The sequence below is a fragment of the Pteropus vampyrus genome, unplaced genomic scaffold (assembly GCF_000151845.1).
Source record: "Pteropus vampyrus isolate Shadow unplaced genomic scaffold, Pvam_2.0 Scaffold575, whole genome shotgun sequence".
NCBI classification, from domain to species: domain Eukaryota; kingdom Metazoa; phylum Chordata; class Mammalia; order Chiroptera; family Pteropodidae; genus Pteropus; species Pteropus vampyrus.
In genome coordinates, this window is record NW_011889356.1 from 517,721 (window position 1) to 537,691 (window position 19,971).

The following is a 19,971-nucleotide window of genomic DNA, read 5'->3' on the forward strand; positions in this document are numbered from 1 at the left end:
CTATACACAAAAGGAAGACTGTCGATAGAAACTGTTCCTAAAGAAGCCCAAATACTGGACATATTAGACAAAAATTCTGTCAGCTATTTTATATACATTTAAATAACTAAAGGAAACCATATCTAAATAACTTATGGAAAGTAAGAGAATGATGTCCCACCAAACATAGAATATCACTAAGATGAAAATTATTTTAAAGGAAGTCAAGAAATTGTAGAGTTGAAAAGTACAATAACAGAAATAAAAATTTCATCAGAAGGGCTCAACATCAATTTTGAATTCTCAGGTAAAAGAAAAAAACATCAAATTTGAAGATAGATCCATTGTAATTATCCAGCCTGAGAAAAAGATAGAAAAAAAGAATAAAGAAAAATGTATTGCCTTGCTCAACTTCATCCAGTAAATAAATAAATAAACTATATGGGAAAAGATGGTGTCTAGAATAGCCAAAATCATTTTGGAAAAGCATTAACAATGTCGAGAGAACCACATTCCCTGATTTCCAGACTTACTTTAACTGCAGTGTGTTTAAGTTTATCAAGACAGTATGGTACTGACAAAAGGATAGCCACATCAATCAATGAGACGAATTGAGCATCCAGAAATCTGTATGCACAAATGTGATCAATTGATTTTTGACTAAGGTGCAAAGGCAATTAAATGGTGAAATAATAGTCTTTTCAACAAATGATACTGGAAAAATTGGACATCTATATGCAAAGAAATTAACCTCAGCCTACACCACTCGCCTTATACAAAAATAACAGATCATAGATCTAAATGTAAAACATAAACCAACAAAAATTTTAGGAGTAGGTATAAAGTGACTGTGCCCTTGAGACTGTGGGTTAGGCAAAGAGGTCTTAGCTATGACAGCAAAGCACAATTCATTTTTAAAATGATAAACTGGACTTCAGTAAAATAAACTTTTGCTCTGTGAAAAACTCTGCTAAGGAAATGAAAAGGGAATCTACAGTTTGGGGAAAACGTTGTTAGATATTACATATCTGATAATAATCTTGCATTTACAGTATGTAAAGAACTCTCAAAATTTAACAATAATAAAGCAAGCAACCCACTATAAATGAGCAAAAGATTTGAACAGATGCTCCAGCAAAAGGGATAAACAGATGGTAAATAAGCACAGGAAAATATGCTCAACATCATCAGTAATTAGGGAAATTTAAATTAAAACCACAATGATATACTACTATATATAAATTAGTGAAGTTACTAGAACTCTCATTCCTGTGTGGTGGGAATGCAAATGCAAATGCAAATGATACAGAAAACAGTTTGGCAGTTTCTCATGAAGTTAAATATATACTGGCTGTAATTAGTATGGTAGATATTAATCCAGTTATATTAATAATTACTTGTAATGTAAAATCTGAATACAACAATTAAAAGACATGAATTATCAGACTGGATCAAAAAACAAGACCCAACTATATGTTGTCTATAAGAAGCCTACTTTAAATATAAAAACAGATACAGATGAAAAGTAAATGGATGGAGAAAATAAATACCTTGATAACACTAATTGAAAAAAAAAAAGCAGGGGAAACTATATTAATTTCAGACAGAACAGACTTCAAACCTAGGAAGATTTTCAGGGATAAAGAAAGGCTCTACAAAATGATAAAAGTGTCATTTTTCCAAGAAGACATAACATTCCTTAACTTCTATATGCCTAACAACAGAGCATCAAAATATGTGAAGCAAAAGCTGATAGAACTGCAAAGGGAAATAGACAAACCCACTATCAAAACTGAAGACTTTAACACACCCTGTTAGAAATGGACAGATCCAGCAGGCAGAAAGTCAGTGAAAACATAGTTTATTTAACTCAATAACACTATCAATCAACTGAATATAATGGACATCTATAGATCCTTCATTCAACAATAGGAGAATCTCATTCTTCTCAAGCCCACATGGAACATCCCCCAAGATAGACCATATTCTGGGCCTCTTAACAAACCTTAATGAATTTAAAAGAATAAAAATCATACAGTGTCTGCTCTCAGCCCACAATGAAATTACACTAGGAATCATAACAGAAAGAGAATTGGAAAATCTAAAACTATGTGGAAATTAAACAGCACACTTCTAAATAACTCATGGGTCAAAGAAGAAATTGCAAGAGAAATTTTAAAATATTATAAACTAAATGAAAATTTTCAAAATTTGTGGGATGCAGTGAAAGCAGTATTAGAGGAAAATTTAAAGCAGTAAATGCAAATATTAGTAAAGAAGGAAGACCTAAAATCAATAATCTAAGTTGCTTCTTTAGGAAACTTGGAAAAAAACAAATAAAATACAAATTAATTAGAAGAAAAGAAATATTAAGAATTAGACCATAAATCAATAAATTGAACACAGGAAATTAATAAAGAAAATCAATAAAACCAAAAGCTGATTCTTTAGAAAGGACATCAATTACTTATATCAGAAATGGAAAAAGCAACATCACTACAGATCCTGTGGACATTAAAAGGATAATAAAAGAATACTCTGAACAACTCTATGCCCACAAATTTGATAACCTAGATAAAAGGGACTAATATTTTGAAAGACACAATCTGCCAAAACACATGCAATAGAGGATCTGAATAGGCCCAGATCTATTAAATAAATTGAATCAATAATGAATGACCATCCAAAACAGAAAGTGCCAGACCCAGAAGAGTTCTACCAAACATTTAAGGAAGAAATTATACCAATTCCTTACTCTTTCTTTTTGAGAATAGAAGAAGGAATACTTTCTAACTTATTCTATGAGGCCAGCATTACCCTACTAGCAAAACCAAAGACACTACAAGAAAAGAAAATACAGACCAAAATTTCTCATGAACATAGATGCAAAAATCCTCAACAAAATATTAGCAAGTAGAATCCAAAAAAAATATGGAAAGAATTATATAATATGATCAAGTGGGATTTATTCTAGGTATTCAAGGATGGCTTAACATTTGAAAATCAATTATATAATTCATGGCAAAAACAGAATAAAAAAGAGAAATCACACGATTATTTTAATAGGTGCAGAGAAAGCATTTAACAAAAAACAACACCCATTTACAATTTAAAAAAAAACTTTCAGTAAACTAGAAATAGAGGGAAACTTTCTCAACTTGATAGACTATCAACAGAAATCCTACAGCTAATAGCATACTTGAAACTTTCCCACAAAAAAACCTGAAGCTGTCCCACTAAGATGAGGTTCAATATTTTGCTGGACTCCTTTGCTAATGCAATAAGGTAAGAAAATTAAATAAAAAGTATACAGATTGGCAGAGAAAGCTTGGTTGTCTATGCAGAAAATCTAAAAGATTTGCAAAAATTGGAAATTATGAGCAATTATAGCAAGGTAGCAGGATACAAGGTTAATATACAAATGCCAATTGCTTCCCTAAATACCAACAAGGAACAAGTGGAATTTGAAATTAAAAACACAATATTATTTACATTAGCATCCCCCCAAATGAAACACATAGATATAAACCTAACAAAATACATACAAGATCTATATGAGGAAAACTACAAAACTGATGAATGAAATAAAAAAAGAACCAAATAAATGAAAAGTGAGTTTGTGTTCATGACTCAATATTGTCAAATGTTAGTACTTCCCAAATTCATCTATAGATTCAATGCAATAGAAATCAAAATCCTAGCAAAATATTTTATGGATATTGACAAACTTATTCTAAAGTTTATACAAAGAGGCAAAAGATCCAAGATAGCCAACAAAATTTTGAAGAAGAATATAGTTGGAGAACTGACACTATTCGATTTTGTCACTTACTATATGAAATCTTGCCATTTGCAACAATGTAGATGGACCAAGAGAGTATTATGTTAAGTGAAATAAGTTAGACAAAGACAAATACCATATGATTTGACTTATATATGAAATCTAAAAAGCAAAACAAATGAAAAAAATAAAATAAAATAAAATAGAAACGAACTCATAGAGACAGAGAACAAACTGATGGTTGCCACAAGGAAGGGGGCAAGGTGTGGAGTGTTAGGTGGGACAGGGGGAGAGAATTAAAAAGTACAAATTTCCAGTTATAAAATAAGTCATAAGTATATAATGTATAGCATAGGGAAGAGAATCAATAATATCATAATAACTATGTACAGTGACAGATGGTTACTAGACTTATTATGGTGATCACTTTGTAAGGCATACAAATTTTGAATCACTATGTTGTACCCCTGAAACTAATATAATAGTATATGTCAACTATAATTTTAAAAATATTTTTAATTAAACAAAGACTGTATAAAGCTATAGTAGCTTTACAGTGTGGTATTGTTGAAATAAATACAGTGTGGTATTAATGAAAGACTAGATAAATAGATCAATGAACTAAAACAGAGAGCCCAGAAATAAACTTCCATAAACACAGTTGACTGATCTATGACAAAGGAGCAAAGGCAATACAATGGAGTAAAGATAGTCTCTTCAACAATTGGTGCTGGAACAACTGGACATCCATATGCAAAAAAATGAATCTAGACACAAACCTTTCACAAAAATTAACTCAAAAATGGATCATAGACCTAAATGTAAAAACAGCACTATAAAACTCCTAGAAGATAACATAGGAGAAAATCTAGATACCTTGGGTAAGGTAATGCCTTTTTAGATACAACACCAAAGACATGATCCATGAAAGAAATAATTGATAAGCTAAATTTCATTAAAATTAAAACCTTTGCTCTGCAAAAGACAATGTCAAGAGAATTAAAAGACAATGTCAAGAGAATTAGAAGACAAGCCACACACTGGGAGAAAATATTTGCAAAAGGCACATCTGGTAAAGAACTATACTACGAAATACACAAAGAATTCTTAAAACTTAAAAAATAAGTCAAAGACTTTAATCGACACCTCACCAAAAAAGATACTCGGATGATAAATAAATATAAAAAGATGATCCACATCATAAGCCATCAGAGAAATACAAATTAAAACAACAATGAGATACTACTACACACCTATTAGAAAGTTAAAACTCCAGAACACAACAAACTAAACACTGGCAAGAATGTGAAACAACAATGCAAAATGGTACCAGTTGCTTTGGAAGATTGTGTGATAGTTTCTTACAAAACGAAACATGCCTTTACCATACGATCCAGCAATCACATTCCTCGGTATTTACCCAAAGGAGCTGAAAACTTATGTCCACACAAAAACCTGCACACAGATGTTTGTAGCAGCTTTATTCATAATTACTGCACTTGGAAGCAACCGAGATGTTCTTCAGTAGGTGAATGGTTAAACTACAGTACATTCAGATAATGGAATATTATTCATCAAAAAAGAAACAAATCATCAAGCCATGAAAAAAAATGAAGGAACCTTATGTGCACATTGCTAAGTGAAAGAAACCAATCTGAGAAGGCTACATACTATATGACTCCAACTATATGACATTCTGGAAAAGGTAAAACCGCGGAAACAATAAAAAGATCAGAGGTTGCCAGTGGGGAGGGGGTGTGGTGACAAACAGGCAGAGCACAGAAGAGTTTTACGGCAGTGAAATACTTTATAAGATATTATAATGACAGATATCTGTTATTATACTTTGCCCTAACTCATAAAATGTACAACGCCAAGAGTGAACGCTATGGTAAACTATGGCCTTTGAGAGATTATTGATGTGTCAATGTAGGTTCATCCTTGGTAAAAATAAATAAATAAATAAACCATTCTGGTGAGTGATGTTAATAACGGGGGAAGCTATGCATGTGTGGAGGCAGAGGGTATATGAGAAATGTCTGTCCCTTCCTCTCAATTTTGTTGTAAACCTAAAACTGCTCTTAAAAAAGTCTTTATTAAAATGTATAACATAATATGTATAGTATAGAACTGTATAAAATATGCATATAAAAGGAAGGCAATAAAAACAAATCATTGAGGTCAAATTAATCTTATCAAAATATTTGTTCATATCTTGATTTTTCAAAGTTTCTGTAATTAGTTTTTTACTCTATTTACTCATGCAATGCAAATATGTTTTTATATTAAATGCATTAATAAGCAGAATATATATTATTACATATAGACTATTTGGTAGCAATTATCAAAAATGTAAATGTATATGGACAAAGATTAGAAGGTAACTGTAAAAAAAAAAAAAAGACTTTTTAAGGGAAAAAATATACACTTGCCAAGTGACTCAGCAATCTCACTCCAAATGACTCAGCAATCTCACTCCAAAGAAATGAAAATTTATTGTATTAGTTTCCTTAGTAATGCCATAACGAATTACCAGAAACTTAGCGGCTTAAAACAACAGAAATTTATTCGTTCTGGAGGCCAGAAGTCCAAAATCTAGATGACAGCAGAACTGTACTCACTCCAGAGACCGAAGGGAGAATCCACTTCATGCCTGTTCTAGTTTCTGACAGTAACTTGTGACTTTCTCTACCTGTCTTCACATCACCTTTTCCTCTGTGTGTATCTTCTCTGTACATCTCTTATAAGAACATATCATTGGATTTAAAACCCACTTGGATAATCCAGAATGGTTTCATTTTAAAATCCTTAACTTAATTACACTGGCAAAGACCCTTTTTCTCAATAAGGTAACATTCACAGGTTCCACGGATCAGGACACGGACATAGCTTTTTGGGGACCCCGATTTTTAAGCCTACTACACTTATCGTCACACAAAAATTTATACTCAAAAGTTTATAGCAGCTCTATTCATAAATGCTGACAACTGGAAACAATCCAAGTGCCCTTCAACAGATAAATGGATTAAAACATCCCTGTAATGTAGTACATCCCTACAATGTAATACTGCCCAGCAATAAAAAGAAACTATTCATACATGTGACATGGATAATCTCAAATGCATTATACTAAGTAAAAGAAGTCAGACTCAAAACTACACACATTTCATTTGTATGACATTCTGGAGAGGCAAAACTACATCCAGAGAATCTGAATAGACATTTGCCAAAGAAGACATACGAATGGCCAACAGGTACATGAAAAGGTGCTAATTCAACATAACTAATTATCAGGGAAAATGCAAGTCAAAACCACAATGACATAATACCTCACACCTTTTAGAATGTCTCTTATCAAAAAGACAAGAACTAACAAATGTTGGCAAGGACATGGAGAAAAGGATCTCTTGTTTACTACTAGTGGAAATGTAAGCTGGTTTAGCCATTATGAAAAACACTATGAGCTTTCTCAAAAAAACAAAAGACAAAACTACCACATGATCTAGCAATTCCACTTCTGGGTATTTATCGGAAGGAAATGAAATCACTAACTCAAAAAGATATCTGCACCCCATGTTCTTTGCAACATCATTTACAATATCTAAGACATGAAAACAATCTAAGTGTCCATTGATGAAAATATATGTATACACATATATATAATGCTTTCAAGGTTTTTTCCTGTGTTAACTTCTTTATATACATGTACATATGACTATTATTCACCATAAAAAAAGAAGGAAATCCTACAATTTGTTACCACACAGATGGACCTTGAGGACATTATGCTAAGTGAAATAAACCAAGCAGAGAAAGACAAATACTGTATGATATCACTTATATGTGGAATCAAAGCAAAAAGCAAAAAAAATGGACTCATAGAAACAGAGAACAAATTGGTGATTGCAAAAGGCAGGGGCAAAGTGGGTGAAGGTGATCAAAGGGTGCAAATTTAAGTTATAAGGTGAATAAGTCCTGGGGATGTAATGTACAGCTTGGTGACTAGAGTTAACAGTACTGTGTTATACACTTTAAAGTTGCTAAGAAAGTAGATCTTAAAAGTTTTCATTACAAAAAAAAAAATTGTGTAACTGCTGTATGTGATGATGGTTGTTAGCCAAACTTATCGTGGTAATCATTTTGTAATATAAACATATATCTAATTATTATACTATACAACAAAAACTAATACAATGTTATATGTCAACTATATCTCAATTTAAACAGATAATTATATTTTAAAAAACTATAGGAATGGAGAAAATAACAGTTACTACCAGGGTATAAGGTTTGAGGGGGCAATTGACTACAAAGGAGAAGAATTAGAGACTTCTGGAGAGAGATGAACCTGTTTTGTACCTTTATTGTGGTGACGATGACATGATTCAATGTATTTATTAAAACTCATAAAACAATATACACACAAAAAATTGAATTTTCTCTATGCAAATTTAAAATTATGTGTTTAAAAAAAAGACACTGGGGCTGGGACTCTGCAAACCACATTTTCGTTGGTCAAGTGAATCTCCACTAGGCTCTGCCAAATGGGAGTCCTAAAATAGAGATAAGAAGGCATGAAGAAAAAGAAACTTGTTCTTTCCTATTTTGATTTTTGTCTCTATCAGCATCCACAGAATTTCTTTACTTTGGCCAGGAAGTTGAGTCCAGTTTCCAATTTTGTTTTGTTTTGACACACTTTTAGAAGAGCCTGTTGCACCCTCTCGAAGATCCCCTTCTTGGTGGTCTGAGAATGCCTCCCAAGTTTCTAGATCTAATAATTCCACCTCTTCCCTTGTTCCCCTAGCTGATGGATGGCAGTTGCTTTCTTTACCTTCTAACTCTGCATTACCTCTTGTTCTCTTTTGCCTTTTCTGCACTCTACTCTATTTCTTAAATTATTGTGTCTGTTAAAATTACTGATGTTTTTTGTTTTACTGACTAGAACTTGACTGACAGAAAGCCAGTCTTTCCTATACCCTACAAAGTCCTCCGTGATCTGTCCTCAGCATTACTTCTCTGACCTCATCTCCTACTTCTCTTTCTCCTTGCTTACTCTAGATCTGGTTCACAAGAATTATAGAAGATAAAGGAACATGATAAACCTCCACACAGGGATATAGTCACCAAAATTCAGAATGTGGGAAAGTCTGGACAAAGAACCTAGCTTCTCCAACAAATAAATTGCAGGAGGAAAAAAAAAACGGAAGGGGAACCTCTAGATTAGAAGAGTCTTAAAACATATCAATGTGAAGACTTAATTCGAGCTCTGATTTTGTATGTATTTTATATATGTATATGTATGTTATACATATATAACATATATGTATATGTGTACACATATAACACGTTTGTATGTTATACATATATATAACTGAGGAATTTGAACCATGACTAGATGTAAGATATTAAAGAACTAAGAATTTACTGTTAATTTATTTTAGTTGTTAAATGGGATTGTGATTATGTTTAAAGAGTACTTCCCATTTAGAGATACATGGGGAAATATTTACAGATATGTTGATGTAATAAGTAGCGGGGGGAATAAATGGCTCATAGATGTAATAATATTAATCATAAATAGATCATTGTTGAAGCCAAGTACACATCTTACTCCATTTGGGCTACTATAAAAAAATACCACAGACTGGGTAGCTTATAAACGATAAATATTTATCACAGTTCTCAAGGCTGGGAAGTCCAAAATCAAGGCACCAGCAAACTCTGTGTCTGCTAAGAAGCCCACTTTCTCATTCACAGCAGTCTTCTCACTGTGAGGAGCTAGGAAATTCTCTGGGGGCTCATTTTTAAAGGCACTAATCTCATTGGTGAGGGGATACCCTTACGACCTCATCACCTCCCAAAGTCCCCGCCTCCTAATACTATCACTTTGGTGTCAAGTTTCGATGTATAAATTTGGGGGCAGGGGACACAAACATTCAGCCGATAGCACCTAGTAATGGGTAGAAGAGATTCATTTTACTATATAAAAACTGCGTTGTTTATATGTTTAAATTTGTCCATTTGTCAAAGAATGGCTCACAGGTCTCTGGAAAACATCAGGAGCCATTGTTGAGAAGTATGAAGTACAGTAGTTTCGACTGTAAGCTCTGGAAACCAATACCCGAGTCTGCTACCATCTATCTGTGTGACCTTGAACTTCACTTCTCTGTGCCTCTGTTTCCTCAAATGTAGAGTGGAAATAATAACAGTATCCACTCCATAAAGTTGTCATGAAGATTAAATGTATTCATAGGTGTAAAACACTAACTTAGAACATTGTCGGGCCTATAGGAAGCACTCAAAAAATGTCAACTATTATTATTATTACATAGAAAAACAGATTGAAATAAACTACCATGATCTTGAAACACATGTATCCAAAATACGTTTTTAATCTTGATGAAGTTCACAAATGGTGCAATATTGACATTTCCTTAAACAAATTATACAATCATGTTCTTAGACAACAAGACATAGCATCACTGTGACCCCAGAGACCACAAGAGGCATGTCGCCCTGTGGTTTGGCAAAGCTGCCATGATCACAGGATAACTCTCAAAGAACCAATTTGCTACCGGATAAGCTAATGAGAGATGCCATCGCATTTACTGCACAGAAAATCTAATATAAAAAAGATGCATAACAAATATGGATTTAGCTTATTTTGCATTCAATTTCATTCGTTTTGCATGACAAAGGTGCTTTGTTTTTCGGTATCTATTAGGATGCAAACATGTATGTCTTCCATGAGACCTTCTCACCAAGTGGTTGTCAACAGAAATTAATAGCAGCGGTGAGTTCAGCTTCACGGTAACCTGAAATTTAAAAAATAATAAGAGAAAGAAGAAGGAGGAGAAAGAGGAGAATAAGAAGGACAAGAAGGGAATAATCACAATTATTATTGAAAAGAATGTGAATTTACAGAAATGCTTCTTTAACCAAACAGTATTTACAAATGACAGATATGAGATGTAAGTAGGCTTTTAAAGCAAATGATAATCAAAACAATTCAACAGTCACTATTAACGTTAGCAGTAGTATTATAATTACAGCCCTATGGACTGAACCTGTGAACACTGATCAAGGGTTGAGGGCTTTCTGGGTTCATTAATGAAGACTGTCCCTGGCTTAGGTTTGCAAAGCCCTCTCTTTCTGAATCCAGCAAGCATTTTTGTTTGTTTTGTTTCATTTCTCAGAGAGATGACATTGCATCTCTGCAGCCTGTCTTAGTCTTCTGATTTCAAGCTGAGTCGTAGAAGGAACTCACTACTTCAGGAAGAGAATGCAATTGGAGAGAAGGACCTGAAGAACCTCCCAAGTCTAGTGGGTTTCAAACTGTAGATGGTAACCTCCCAATCCCTTCCCCTCCCATCCACCAGTATGAGGGCAGTCACCTTCTTCCTAGAGTGATTTAGTGGCTCAGGCCTGAAGTTCTCTGCGGCGACGGCCAAAGGTTTCGGAGCCCACGTTGGTGGGCACGAAGTTGCTCTTCACCACACCCCCAGATCTGCTCAGCAAGTCTGCCAGCCGATGAGTCACACAGGTGGCAGTGTTGCAGGTTCTCTTCTGGGCAGTGATGCTGATTTGCAGGATGGAGAAAGAAGAGAAGTCTTGTCAGTGAGAGGCTTGGGGCAGGAGCCTACCCCATGGGACCTTCGTAAAGGAAATTGTAGCTCTTTGACATACCACTTAAGAATAAGTGTTTCTCCTAAATGCAATTACCAAAGCTGTTAGGAGAAATGGCCTGGCAGGCTTTGCTAGGAGCCCTGCCCAAAGACCTTCATGAAAAAAAAAAACCCCATTCCAAAGCATGGGGCATGTACTGAAACCCTGCATTTATCATCCCTTACATATAATACCTTTGGGACCAGGAAGGTTGCTCTGCAAAGGCCCAGCCCCACCCCAAAACATACAAGAGTAGAGAAGCCACACCCCAGCCATGAGCACCAATAAAATCGCTTACCATAAGAAAATGAAAATTCCCTGAATTCTTACCTGGAAGAGGCTCAGAGAACAGAGTTTGCAGAATCCTTTCCCAGCAGTGCTTACCTGCTCCTCAGCACACCTGCTCCTGATGCTTGAGCTGGTTCCCAAGGACCACTCACCAAGCCCTGCATCCAGCTTCCCTGAGGCTAAGGCTATTTTTAAACACAAGCCCTGGGTACTCTCAAGCCTTGGACAGCAACCACGGTAATGACCACTACAGCGCAAATCCTTTTAGAAAATATGTTTATTCATCAAGGATGAGGCATGAGGGATGAAGCAGGAATTAGAGGGCTCTGCCATGAAATCCTCTGGAATCTCAAGAAGCTTCCTTCACTCTCTCTTATCTCTAACCTGGTCCATAAGTCCTGTTCTCTCTCCTCCCATCCTGAGGTCCCCAACATTCTCTATCATAAGCAAAGCTACCAATACCAGCTTGAAGAGCAATCAGAGCGAAATCTGCATGCATTAAATTCATCAATGGGAGCAAGAAAGGAAATCAGGAGGGAGTGAAAAGAGTTCAGTTGGCATCCTGGGGCACCCCAAAGTGGGGGTAGGGTTTCCTCTCCAAGCTGCTGGCTATATCCCTTTTCTTGCCAGGTGTTTCAGCCCCGAAGCGGATGCCAGAGAACGTATGAAAGTTGCTCAGGTCCTTCGAGTATGTGCTCAGCACGCAGGTACTCAGATTACTGCACCGCTTAGCTCTGGAGATGTCCAGGCTGCAGGGAAAAGACATGCCAGACAATACCATGCACCAGGTCTACCTTTGGAGGCAGTCATGCGGAAGGTTATATCAGCAAAGAATCCTTAGAGCCAGGGCAGGAGGGGCAGACAAGAGGGCGGCTCACACATCCTCCATTAGAACTCAGAGGCATGCTGAATCAGGGCGGTGTGGGGAAGGGGTGACTTTTGCTGGCCTTCGTCATGCTGCTCAGTCCTTCGTGCTCTGCTGAGAGGTTGCCAGGGCAGATGCAGGTGCAGCCTGTGCCTCCGCCAGGCAGTGGCAGGGCCACAGCAGGGGCTGCTGTGGGCTCCAAGCTCAGGATGCACAGGGAGGAGGGGCTGGGCAAGGGTGCTCTCTCCAGCCCCGTGACAACATGCACATCTCCACAGATCCTACACATCTAAAGGCCCCAGACCTACCTCAGGCACTGCTCTACCTGAGCCACCCTCTGTAAGGCCTTCGCGTTTATCTTGCAAATGTACAATAAAGGCTCCTTGCAGTGTGAGAAAACAACACACGCAGCTTAAATTTTTAAAACATCCTGAGATATACTAGGTCTATCTGCTGCCTTCACACTTACCGGTATTATTTCATTCAATGCTGGAGGTCTCCCCGGTAGGACAAGACCATACCTCCTCATTTCATTTCCTAACAGCTTTCTGAAATGGATCTTTCTGATGTGCCTAACCACAGTCTCTCCAGCTGCCATTGGACCTCAGTCTTCCATGGAGCCTGAGAATGGCTGGGCTCCAGGGCCTGGTGAACAACGACAGCCTGCTAGACTCCTGGCCAGATGTTCATTATCCTATCTCTCTAGGATATGTCCTCCTGAATATGCCAGGGTGGCTAAGGAGCCTTACCTGGAGCCCTCTGTCTCCTGCTCTTGGTCCAGCTCATTGGTCTTCCTTTGTACATAGGCATTCACCAGTGCAGCCAGTAGGAGGCGCCCTTCCTTCTCACTGAGTGCAGCAGGGTCTGGGAGGCTCTCCAAAGACGACCTAGGGAGGTGAAGCAAACAATCCAGGCTCTGAGTCCCTACCACCCTGCTCAGGCTTCCTGCTCTCTGTGACTTCCCTTGAGGATGCGCCCTTCCCTCCCCCTTCCCAGCAGACAAGGCTCCAGGCCAGTGTCCACCTTAGGATGTTGATTCACTGGGAGCCTCTCTGCTGTGACTTCAGAGGCACAGAACTGCTCGATCCAAGGGACAGTGGAAGCGGAATGCTGTAGTAGCTTCAGGCCGTCTCACCTAAATGGTGCCGCCTGGAGGCCGCCTGCCTGGCACAGGATCAAGGTGCTGAAAGCCAAGAAGAGAGAGGACTTCCAGAAGCCCATGATGCCTCTCTGTAAAGGGAGAACGATGTTACCGCTGGACTCAGAGCAAGCACGGCCTGGAACGTACAGACCTAGGTTCCAGTCTTGCCTCTGCCAAATTTGCCTTGTGACCTCAGGCTAATTACCCCCACCTCCTCATGCCTAGGTTAGGTTCATTTGCCAGATGGGCTGCTGTGAATCTCAAAAGATACATTGCGGTGGATGGCGTGGTTGCGGGGAAACAAATGTCCTGGGGTAAGGGTGGGGAGATTCTGTTTCCGTTCTGCGAAAAGCCTGAGAGAAGCCACAACGTGCACATGCACACAAACCCACACCTTTTGCCCTAGGCAGAAACCAGGCGCGGACCCACCCTGCTGTAACTGCTCTCTCATTTGCTCCTGTCTTCTCAGGGACTGAGAATTTAATCTAGGAGCACCTTCCCGTGGCTAAACTTACCACTAATGCAGGGGAGAGGCAAGCAAGAAAGGTAAATTGGAAAAGCAGTACTTATCTCTCAGTCTGTGGATTTGAATTTGGGGAAATTTTTAACGTGCCAGTAAATGGGGTCTCAGGTCTCTGCTTGCTGGAGCGCAGTTTAGCAGCAGGTACTAGGCGCCAGCACCCCGAGGTGAGCCCACTGTTGTAGTCGGCTAACTGCAATGCCTCAGGTCCACGCCAATGCCCCAGAGATGCTCGTGGGCTGGGAACCCCATAGAGGAAGGCTAAGAGAACCGTCCCGGGAACCAAACGTGATCCCTGAGGACATGGAGCGCACAGGGCATTCCCAGACCAAACTCGAGCAGGATTTTGCACGCCGACGGGCACCAGCGCCGGGGCCGTAGACTCACGGATCTGGGTTCGCGGAACTTCCAGAGCCCAGGCAAAGCCTTGGAGATGCTTGGGGTTCCACTGGTGCTAGTTAGAAGAAAATGCACTGACAGCCCCAACCGCCGCCCGCCTTCTCCCCAGCGGGACCGAGAGCTAAGAGCACCTGGCTGTAGGTGGGCCGAGATGGTCGTGAGAGGCAAAGGAAAGGCAGGCAGGCAGGTAGGCAAATGAGCAAACTGGATGAACTAATCCAGAAGCAAGTTACCAGAGTCATAGAGTGGGAAATTCCTCACCTGGCGACTTGAGGTGCAGGAGAACTCTAGTAGCCGGTCCCCCGATGGACACAACGCCTGCTGTGGGCGTCTTCCCTGCGGAGCTCTCGGCTCTTATTCCATTGATAGTGGGAGGAGGGGGGTCCCAACGAGCCCGCGCGGCCAATCCAAAGTGGCCAGGACCAACCCAGCTCCGATTGCGTCATTGCTCCGGCTACCCGCACCGGTCCACTAGGGAGGGAGCCATCATCTCAGACTGTTGTTTGCAATGAGGTCATTGCTTGGAGATCGTGAGGGCTGGGAGGGGAATGGAGAGCTTTCGACGTCCAGAAAGTGGGACAAGTCGGGGAGAGTTTGGTGTAACTAAAAAAGTGAGGGGCCAGAGCATCTCTCATTTTTTTGGCGCCTGAACTCTGGGCTCCAACCTCTCCTGCCATGCCTGAACCCCTGCCCGGCCACCTGGACTCTCGTGAGGTTAATCAGTAGTCCTGGGTTCTAAAGGGATCTCTCCTGAAACAGCCCACAGCAAAGGAGAGGGATAGTGGGGGAGAGGGACACTGAAAGATGGGGTACTCCTGAGGTATCCTCCCTTTCTTTTGCTCCCATCTCCATTGCCTTCTGGCTCCCTGGGCCCGGTAAAGAAGTTTTGCTTCCAGTCTGGCAGCCAAACCTCATTCGCCTCACTCCTCTGGGACGGATGCGAGTGGATGAGAGGACTAGGGAGGGAATTAAGCTGGCACTGCCTGCACAGAGGCTAGGCAAGCCTCTAGCATCCCCGAATCCTCGACTAAGGGTTTAGCATCCCTCCCACCCCTCCCCACCCGGCCCCCGCCCGAGACCCTCCACTGCTGCTCCGGAGCTAGTTTACACAGCTGCCGCGTGCCTCTAGTTTGTTTGCCAAGCTGCTGGGCGGCGCAGCCTGTACCCGGGTCTCGACTGGTCTCACCCCACACCCCGGCCTCACTTCCCCTGAGGCGCTTAATGACTGAGTGGACTGGGGTCCCGCGCCTACCCACCAAGGAGAGCGAGTGCTGCAAGCCCAGAGGGAAGCCTTCGGACTCTCGTACATGCACCACTAGAAGCTACAGAATGGCGAGTGCGCGCTTCTCTCTTGGCCCAAGTCCCACACTCACATACCTGGATCCCAGCCATATTGCTCTGCCTTTCGCATTCACAAAAGGACAACCCCTTCCCTCCGCCCCAGACAGATAAGCCAGTACTCACTGCAACAGACAGGCCCTCGCCCGTTATTTGCAAATGAGCGCGCGCATCTACCCTACTTCGTCCAGAGCTGCAAGCAAGGGGGAGTTTGTGCTTTCAGAAAGAGGCACGTTTTATATGCACAGGGGTATACAGTGTCCCCCAAACACGCACATAGACACACGCACAGCCATGCGCACGGATTCAGCCTCTCTCTTTTTTCTTAAGGAAAGCCTGGTTCTCGAGTCCATGCTGTCGGAGCTCGCGACACCTGGGCGGCGGGAAAAGATCCCAGCTCGGGCTGAAGGTGTGTAGAGTGGGCTGGAGGGTAGAGGCAGTAGGGGAGAAGAGAGGAAGCGCCACCACTCTCTGGGCCTCAGGCTAGATCGGCGCGGTGTGGTGGCTGTGACCCAAATTCGCCCACCGGCTGCTCCTGAGCCTCGCCGAAAGGGTGCATGGCAGAGGGCGAAGCCAGCTGTGGGATCCCTACAGCTGGTGCATATCGCTTGTGCAGGTCAGAAAAGAGATCGAGGGTGTCTGTCTAGGCCCTCCGGGTCTCATTTTCTGTTGGCAAGGCCCTGCTTGCTATTCAAAGACAGGTTACCCTCCAACACCTAGGCAATAGAAACTCGAGATAACACCCTTAAAAGAATCCCGACGCCAACTCGGGTGACTCTTGCTGGACCTGCAACCCTAGCAGACAGTGCTCAGAGGCTGCATGGGCCGGAGTCGCCCATACCCATCCCCCGGGAACGCTGTGCGACACGTAGAACTTGGCTGCGGGCTGTGGCAAACGCGAAGCGGGACAGGAGGACTCCCAGGACCTTCACAACCCCGTATGTGAAAGCACTGCTCTCTAAGGGGTTTATCTATAATAGTGAGAAAGTCTTTCTGCTCCCAGAGTATTAGACTCGCTTTTGGATGCAACTAGGAACACCGAAGCAGCCTTCACTAGGAGGTCTTTCCTCTCAAAGCCCTGCAAATATGGAGGGACACTTCTGCGTCCCTCTCCCCAGTTCTGACCATGGAAAGGAGCTGCTGAATGGAAAGGCACAGCTAAAAGGCACTTCCCTAACTAATGTCACTGCCCTCTGCACGCCTCTTCCGGGACCTCCGCCACTGTGTCTAGGTCTGGCAGACGGTGCAGCCCGCTCCAGGAGCTCCGGGCCACACCACTCTGCACTGGGCTCTGGGGATACTGAAATGTAGCTGGGGATCGTAGGGGGCGGGGGAAGAATAGAGTGGGAAAGAATGTCTGGAAGGCCCCATGCCCTAGCGCCCCAGGCTCCCTAGCCTTGACGAAATCCTCAGGCTCCCAGAGTCGGGAAAGCCCGCTGGGAGTGCTGGAGGACTTCGGTTTCGGTTTGACCTCTCCAGAAGGAGGCCACAAATGAATTTGGGAGGAACTTTGAACCCTTGGGCTGAGGAGTCTCTCCAGAGACTCTGTCTGTCACCAGGACTTTTCTAAAGTGTTGGGACCTACAGCCGTGCTGCCACAGAGCGAGGGCACAATCCCTAGCTGTGCCATCAGCTCCAAAGACGCGCGCTGGGTGGCCCACAATCCGGCGCAGAGCTCCTACCTGGGGTGAAGTTGGCTCAAGTTTCTCTAAAGGCCATGGAGACAAGAATCCTGCCGTCTGACAGCAAAGAATGCGCACCTGACCTAGAAACCTAGCTTAACACGAATATCCCTGGTTTCTTGCTTTGAATATCTTCTTGATGTTCTGATAGGACCGGCTATTTCAGCTCCGAGCACTCAGAATTATTTGACTTAATCTTCTTTCTCCTCTAGTGTCTTTGCACAGTATCTGGCACATAGTAGGCGCACAGCAAATGTTGGGTGAAGGAGAAGTGTGCAAGATGATGAATGAATGAACAGTTCTATGGTTTCATTACAGTAAGAGTCAGCAGTAAATTCTCAGCCAAGTTGAGTTGGGCTGCAGATCCAATTTAGATCAATTAGATGGAAAAGCAGATCTTGATCCAAAGATGCATCTTTCTTTCCTTTTCTCCTCCTCCTCCTCCTCCTCCTCCTCCTCCTCCTCCTCCTCCTCCTCCTCCTCCTTCCTTCCTTCCTTCCTTCCTTCTTCTCTTTCTCTTTCTTCTTTTTTTTTTTTTTTAACAAAAGGAATCCGTGTCCTAGTGAAAACTTTCTGGAATCTAATGTGAGAGGAAGTACTGAGGGTTTCTCTTCCCTTCTCCAGCAATTTGAAAAGCAAAGCAATTTTCCTCATCCCATTCTTGTATTATATTAGTGAGGGAATGGAAGAAAAAGTAAATAAAATAATTAGCTTTCTAAACCGAGAAAATCACATTTTGATTTCCCTGAAATTGTTCTGAGCTTCAAGGCATCCCCAATCAATCTAGCATAAGGATTTACAGAGAATACCATCTCAGATGTATCTTTCTCTTTTAAATCGTCTCAAATATTTTGATGCTGGGTTTAACTATTTTATGTAATTACTTTTAAATTTTGAAAATGATAGTCTTAAATTTTTTGAAACAGATTCTAGGTATTATAACTTTTTAAGTTTATTTTTATTTGCTGTAACTGACTCTGTTTTCTTTACAAATTTCCTAAGAGAATTATTCCTTAGGGCAAGTTTCGTTAATTTAACAAATACTTATTGAGGACCTACTATGTGTGGGGGATTGTTCTAGGCACTATCAGTTCACTGTGTGTGGGGGGGAACCCTCATAATGCTTATATTGTAATAATGTCTTTAACACGAGCCCTCGAATATTACCTTCTGCCCAAATAAACATATCTCTGTCCTACTCACATCTTCTCAATATAGTAATATCATCTATTTGTCAAATAGATATTCAAGGTTTATATCATGAAGACCATGTAAATATTACCCCCAACTGAGGCATAGATTATACTTTAATTACATTTACTGATACATTTGTTTCATTTTTTTTGTTAGTAATTCCTTCTCTTTTCATTTGTTTAATTTTCTTTCTTTCCATCACTGATTTATTCCTTTTTCTATGCCCTATTTGTTCATTTTTGGTTTACTCTCTCACTTTGGTGAAACAAATTCACCATTATACAATAGATTTTTTAGAAATAAAATTCTAGATTGGAAATCATTTTCACTCAGAATTTTAAAAGTATTCTCCATTGTCTTCTATTTCCAGTATGATTGTTGAGAAATCCATTTCCATTTATTCTTTACTTGGTATAGGATCTCTGTCTCTTTCTCTCCCTCTCCTCTTTCAGAAACTTTTTGTCAGCATTTTAAAATATGATAGATGCATTAGTTGGACTATTCTTATTTATTGTTCTAAGTACTGATAGAACACTTGCAATCTGAAACTTCATGTCCTTCACTTCGAGGAAACTTTCTTGCTTTATTTCTTTGATAATTTTCACACCTCTCTCTCTCTCTCTCTCTCTCTCTCTCTCTCTCTCTCTCTCTCTCGTTCAACTTCCTGAGAGATTTTTTCGTTTTCAATTTTACATTGCTTTTTAATTCTTTTGATCATATTTTTAATTTCCAAGAGCCTCTTTATAATTCTATGTTATTTTGTACACGCTCCTGTTTTTATTTAATGGGTGCAACATCTTCTCCTAGCTCTCTGAGACTGTTAAACATAGGTTATTTGTTTTGTTCTTCTCAAATTAGAGACTATCTTTAAATTTCTAGTTCTCCATGGCTAATTTTTATTTAAGAGGGAGGTAATAAAGAGCTAATCAGAAGATGGGAATGGCAGAGTAGTCCACTGATGAGCCTAAATATAGACTGTTAAATGGAAAACAACCTTGTCATTTTATTGGAGAGACCATAAACCACAAGTAGCTTTAAGTCTTTTCTCTTGGCTTCTCTTTGTCCTAAGAGGAGTCTTTCCAATCTCCTGTGTGGGTCATAGGGTGGGGGTTGGGGCTG

At 40.5% G+C, this 19,971-nt stretch overlaps 1 protein-coding gene across 1 annotated transcript; it reads right to left on the reverse strand.

The window, feature by feature from the left end:
- Window positions 1-11,179: 11,179 nt before the first annotated feature.
- CALCB (calcitonin related polypeptide beta) lies at window positions 11,180-13,799 on the reverse strand. The gene is made up of 3 exons (XM_011384403.1): window positions 13,714-13,799; window positions 13,328-13,465; window positions 11,180-11,339 (listed from the first exon to the last, which is right to left on the reverse strand). Exons 1-3 carry the CDS (start codon window positions 13,797-13,799, stop codon window positions 11,180-11,182), a joined length of 384 nt encoding a protein of 127 aa, XP_011382705.1.
- Between the last annotated feature and the right edge of the window lie 6,172 nt (window positions 13,800-19,971).

Coding starts and splice junctions, on each gene's coding strand:
- CALCB (XM_011384403.1), bottom strand. CDS start 13,799: ATGGGCTTCTGGAAGTCCTCTCTCTTCTTGGCTTTCAGCACCTTGATC. Junction 13,466..13,713: donor CTCCAGGCGGCACCATTTAG/GTGAGACGGCCT, acceptor TCACCTCCCTAG/GTCGTCTTTGGAGAGCCTCC. Junction 11,340..13,327: donor CAGGAGACAGAGGGCTCCAG/GTAAGGCTCCTT, acceptor CCTGCAAATCAG/CATCACTGCCCAGAAGAGAA.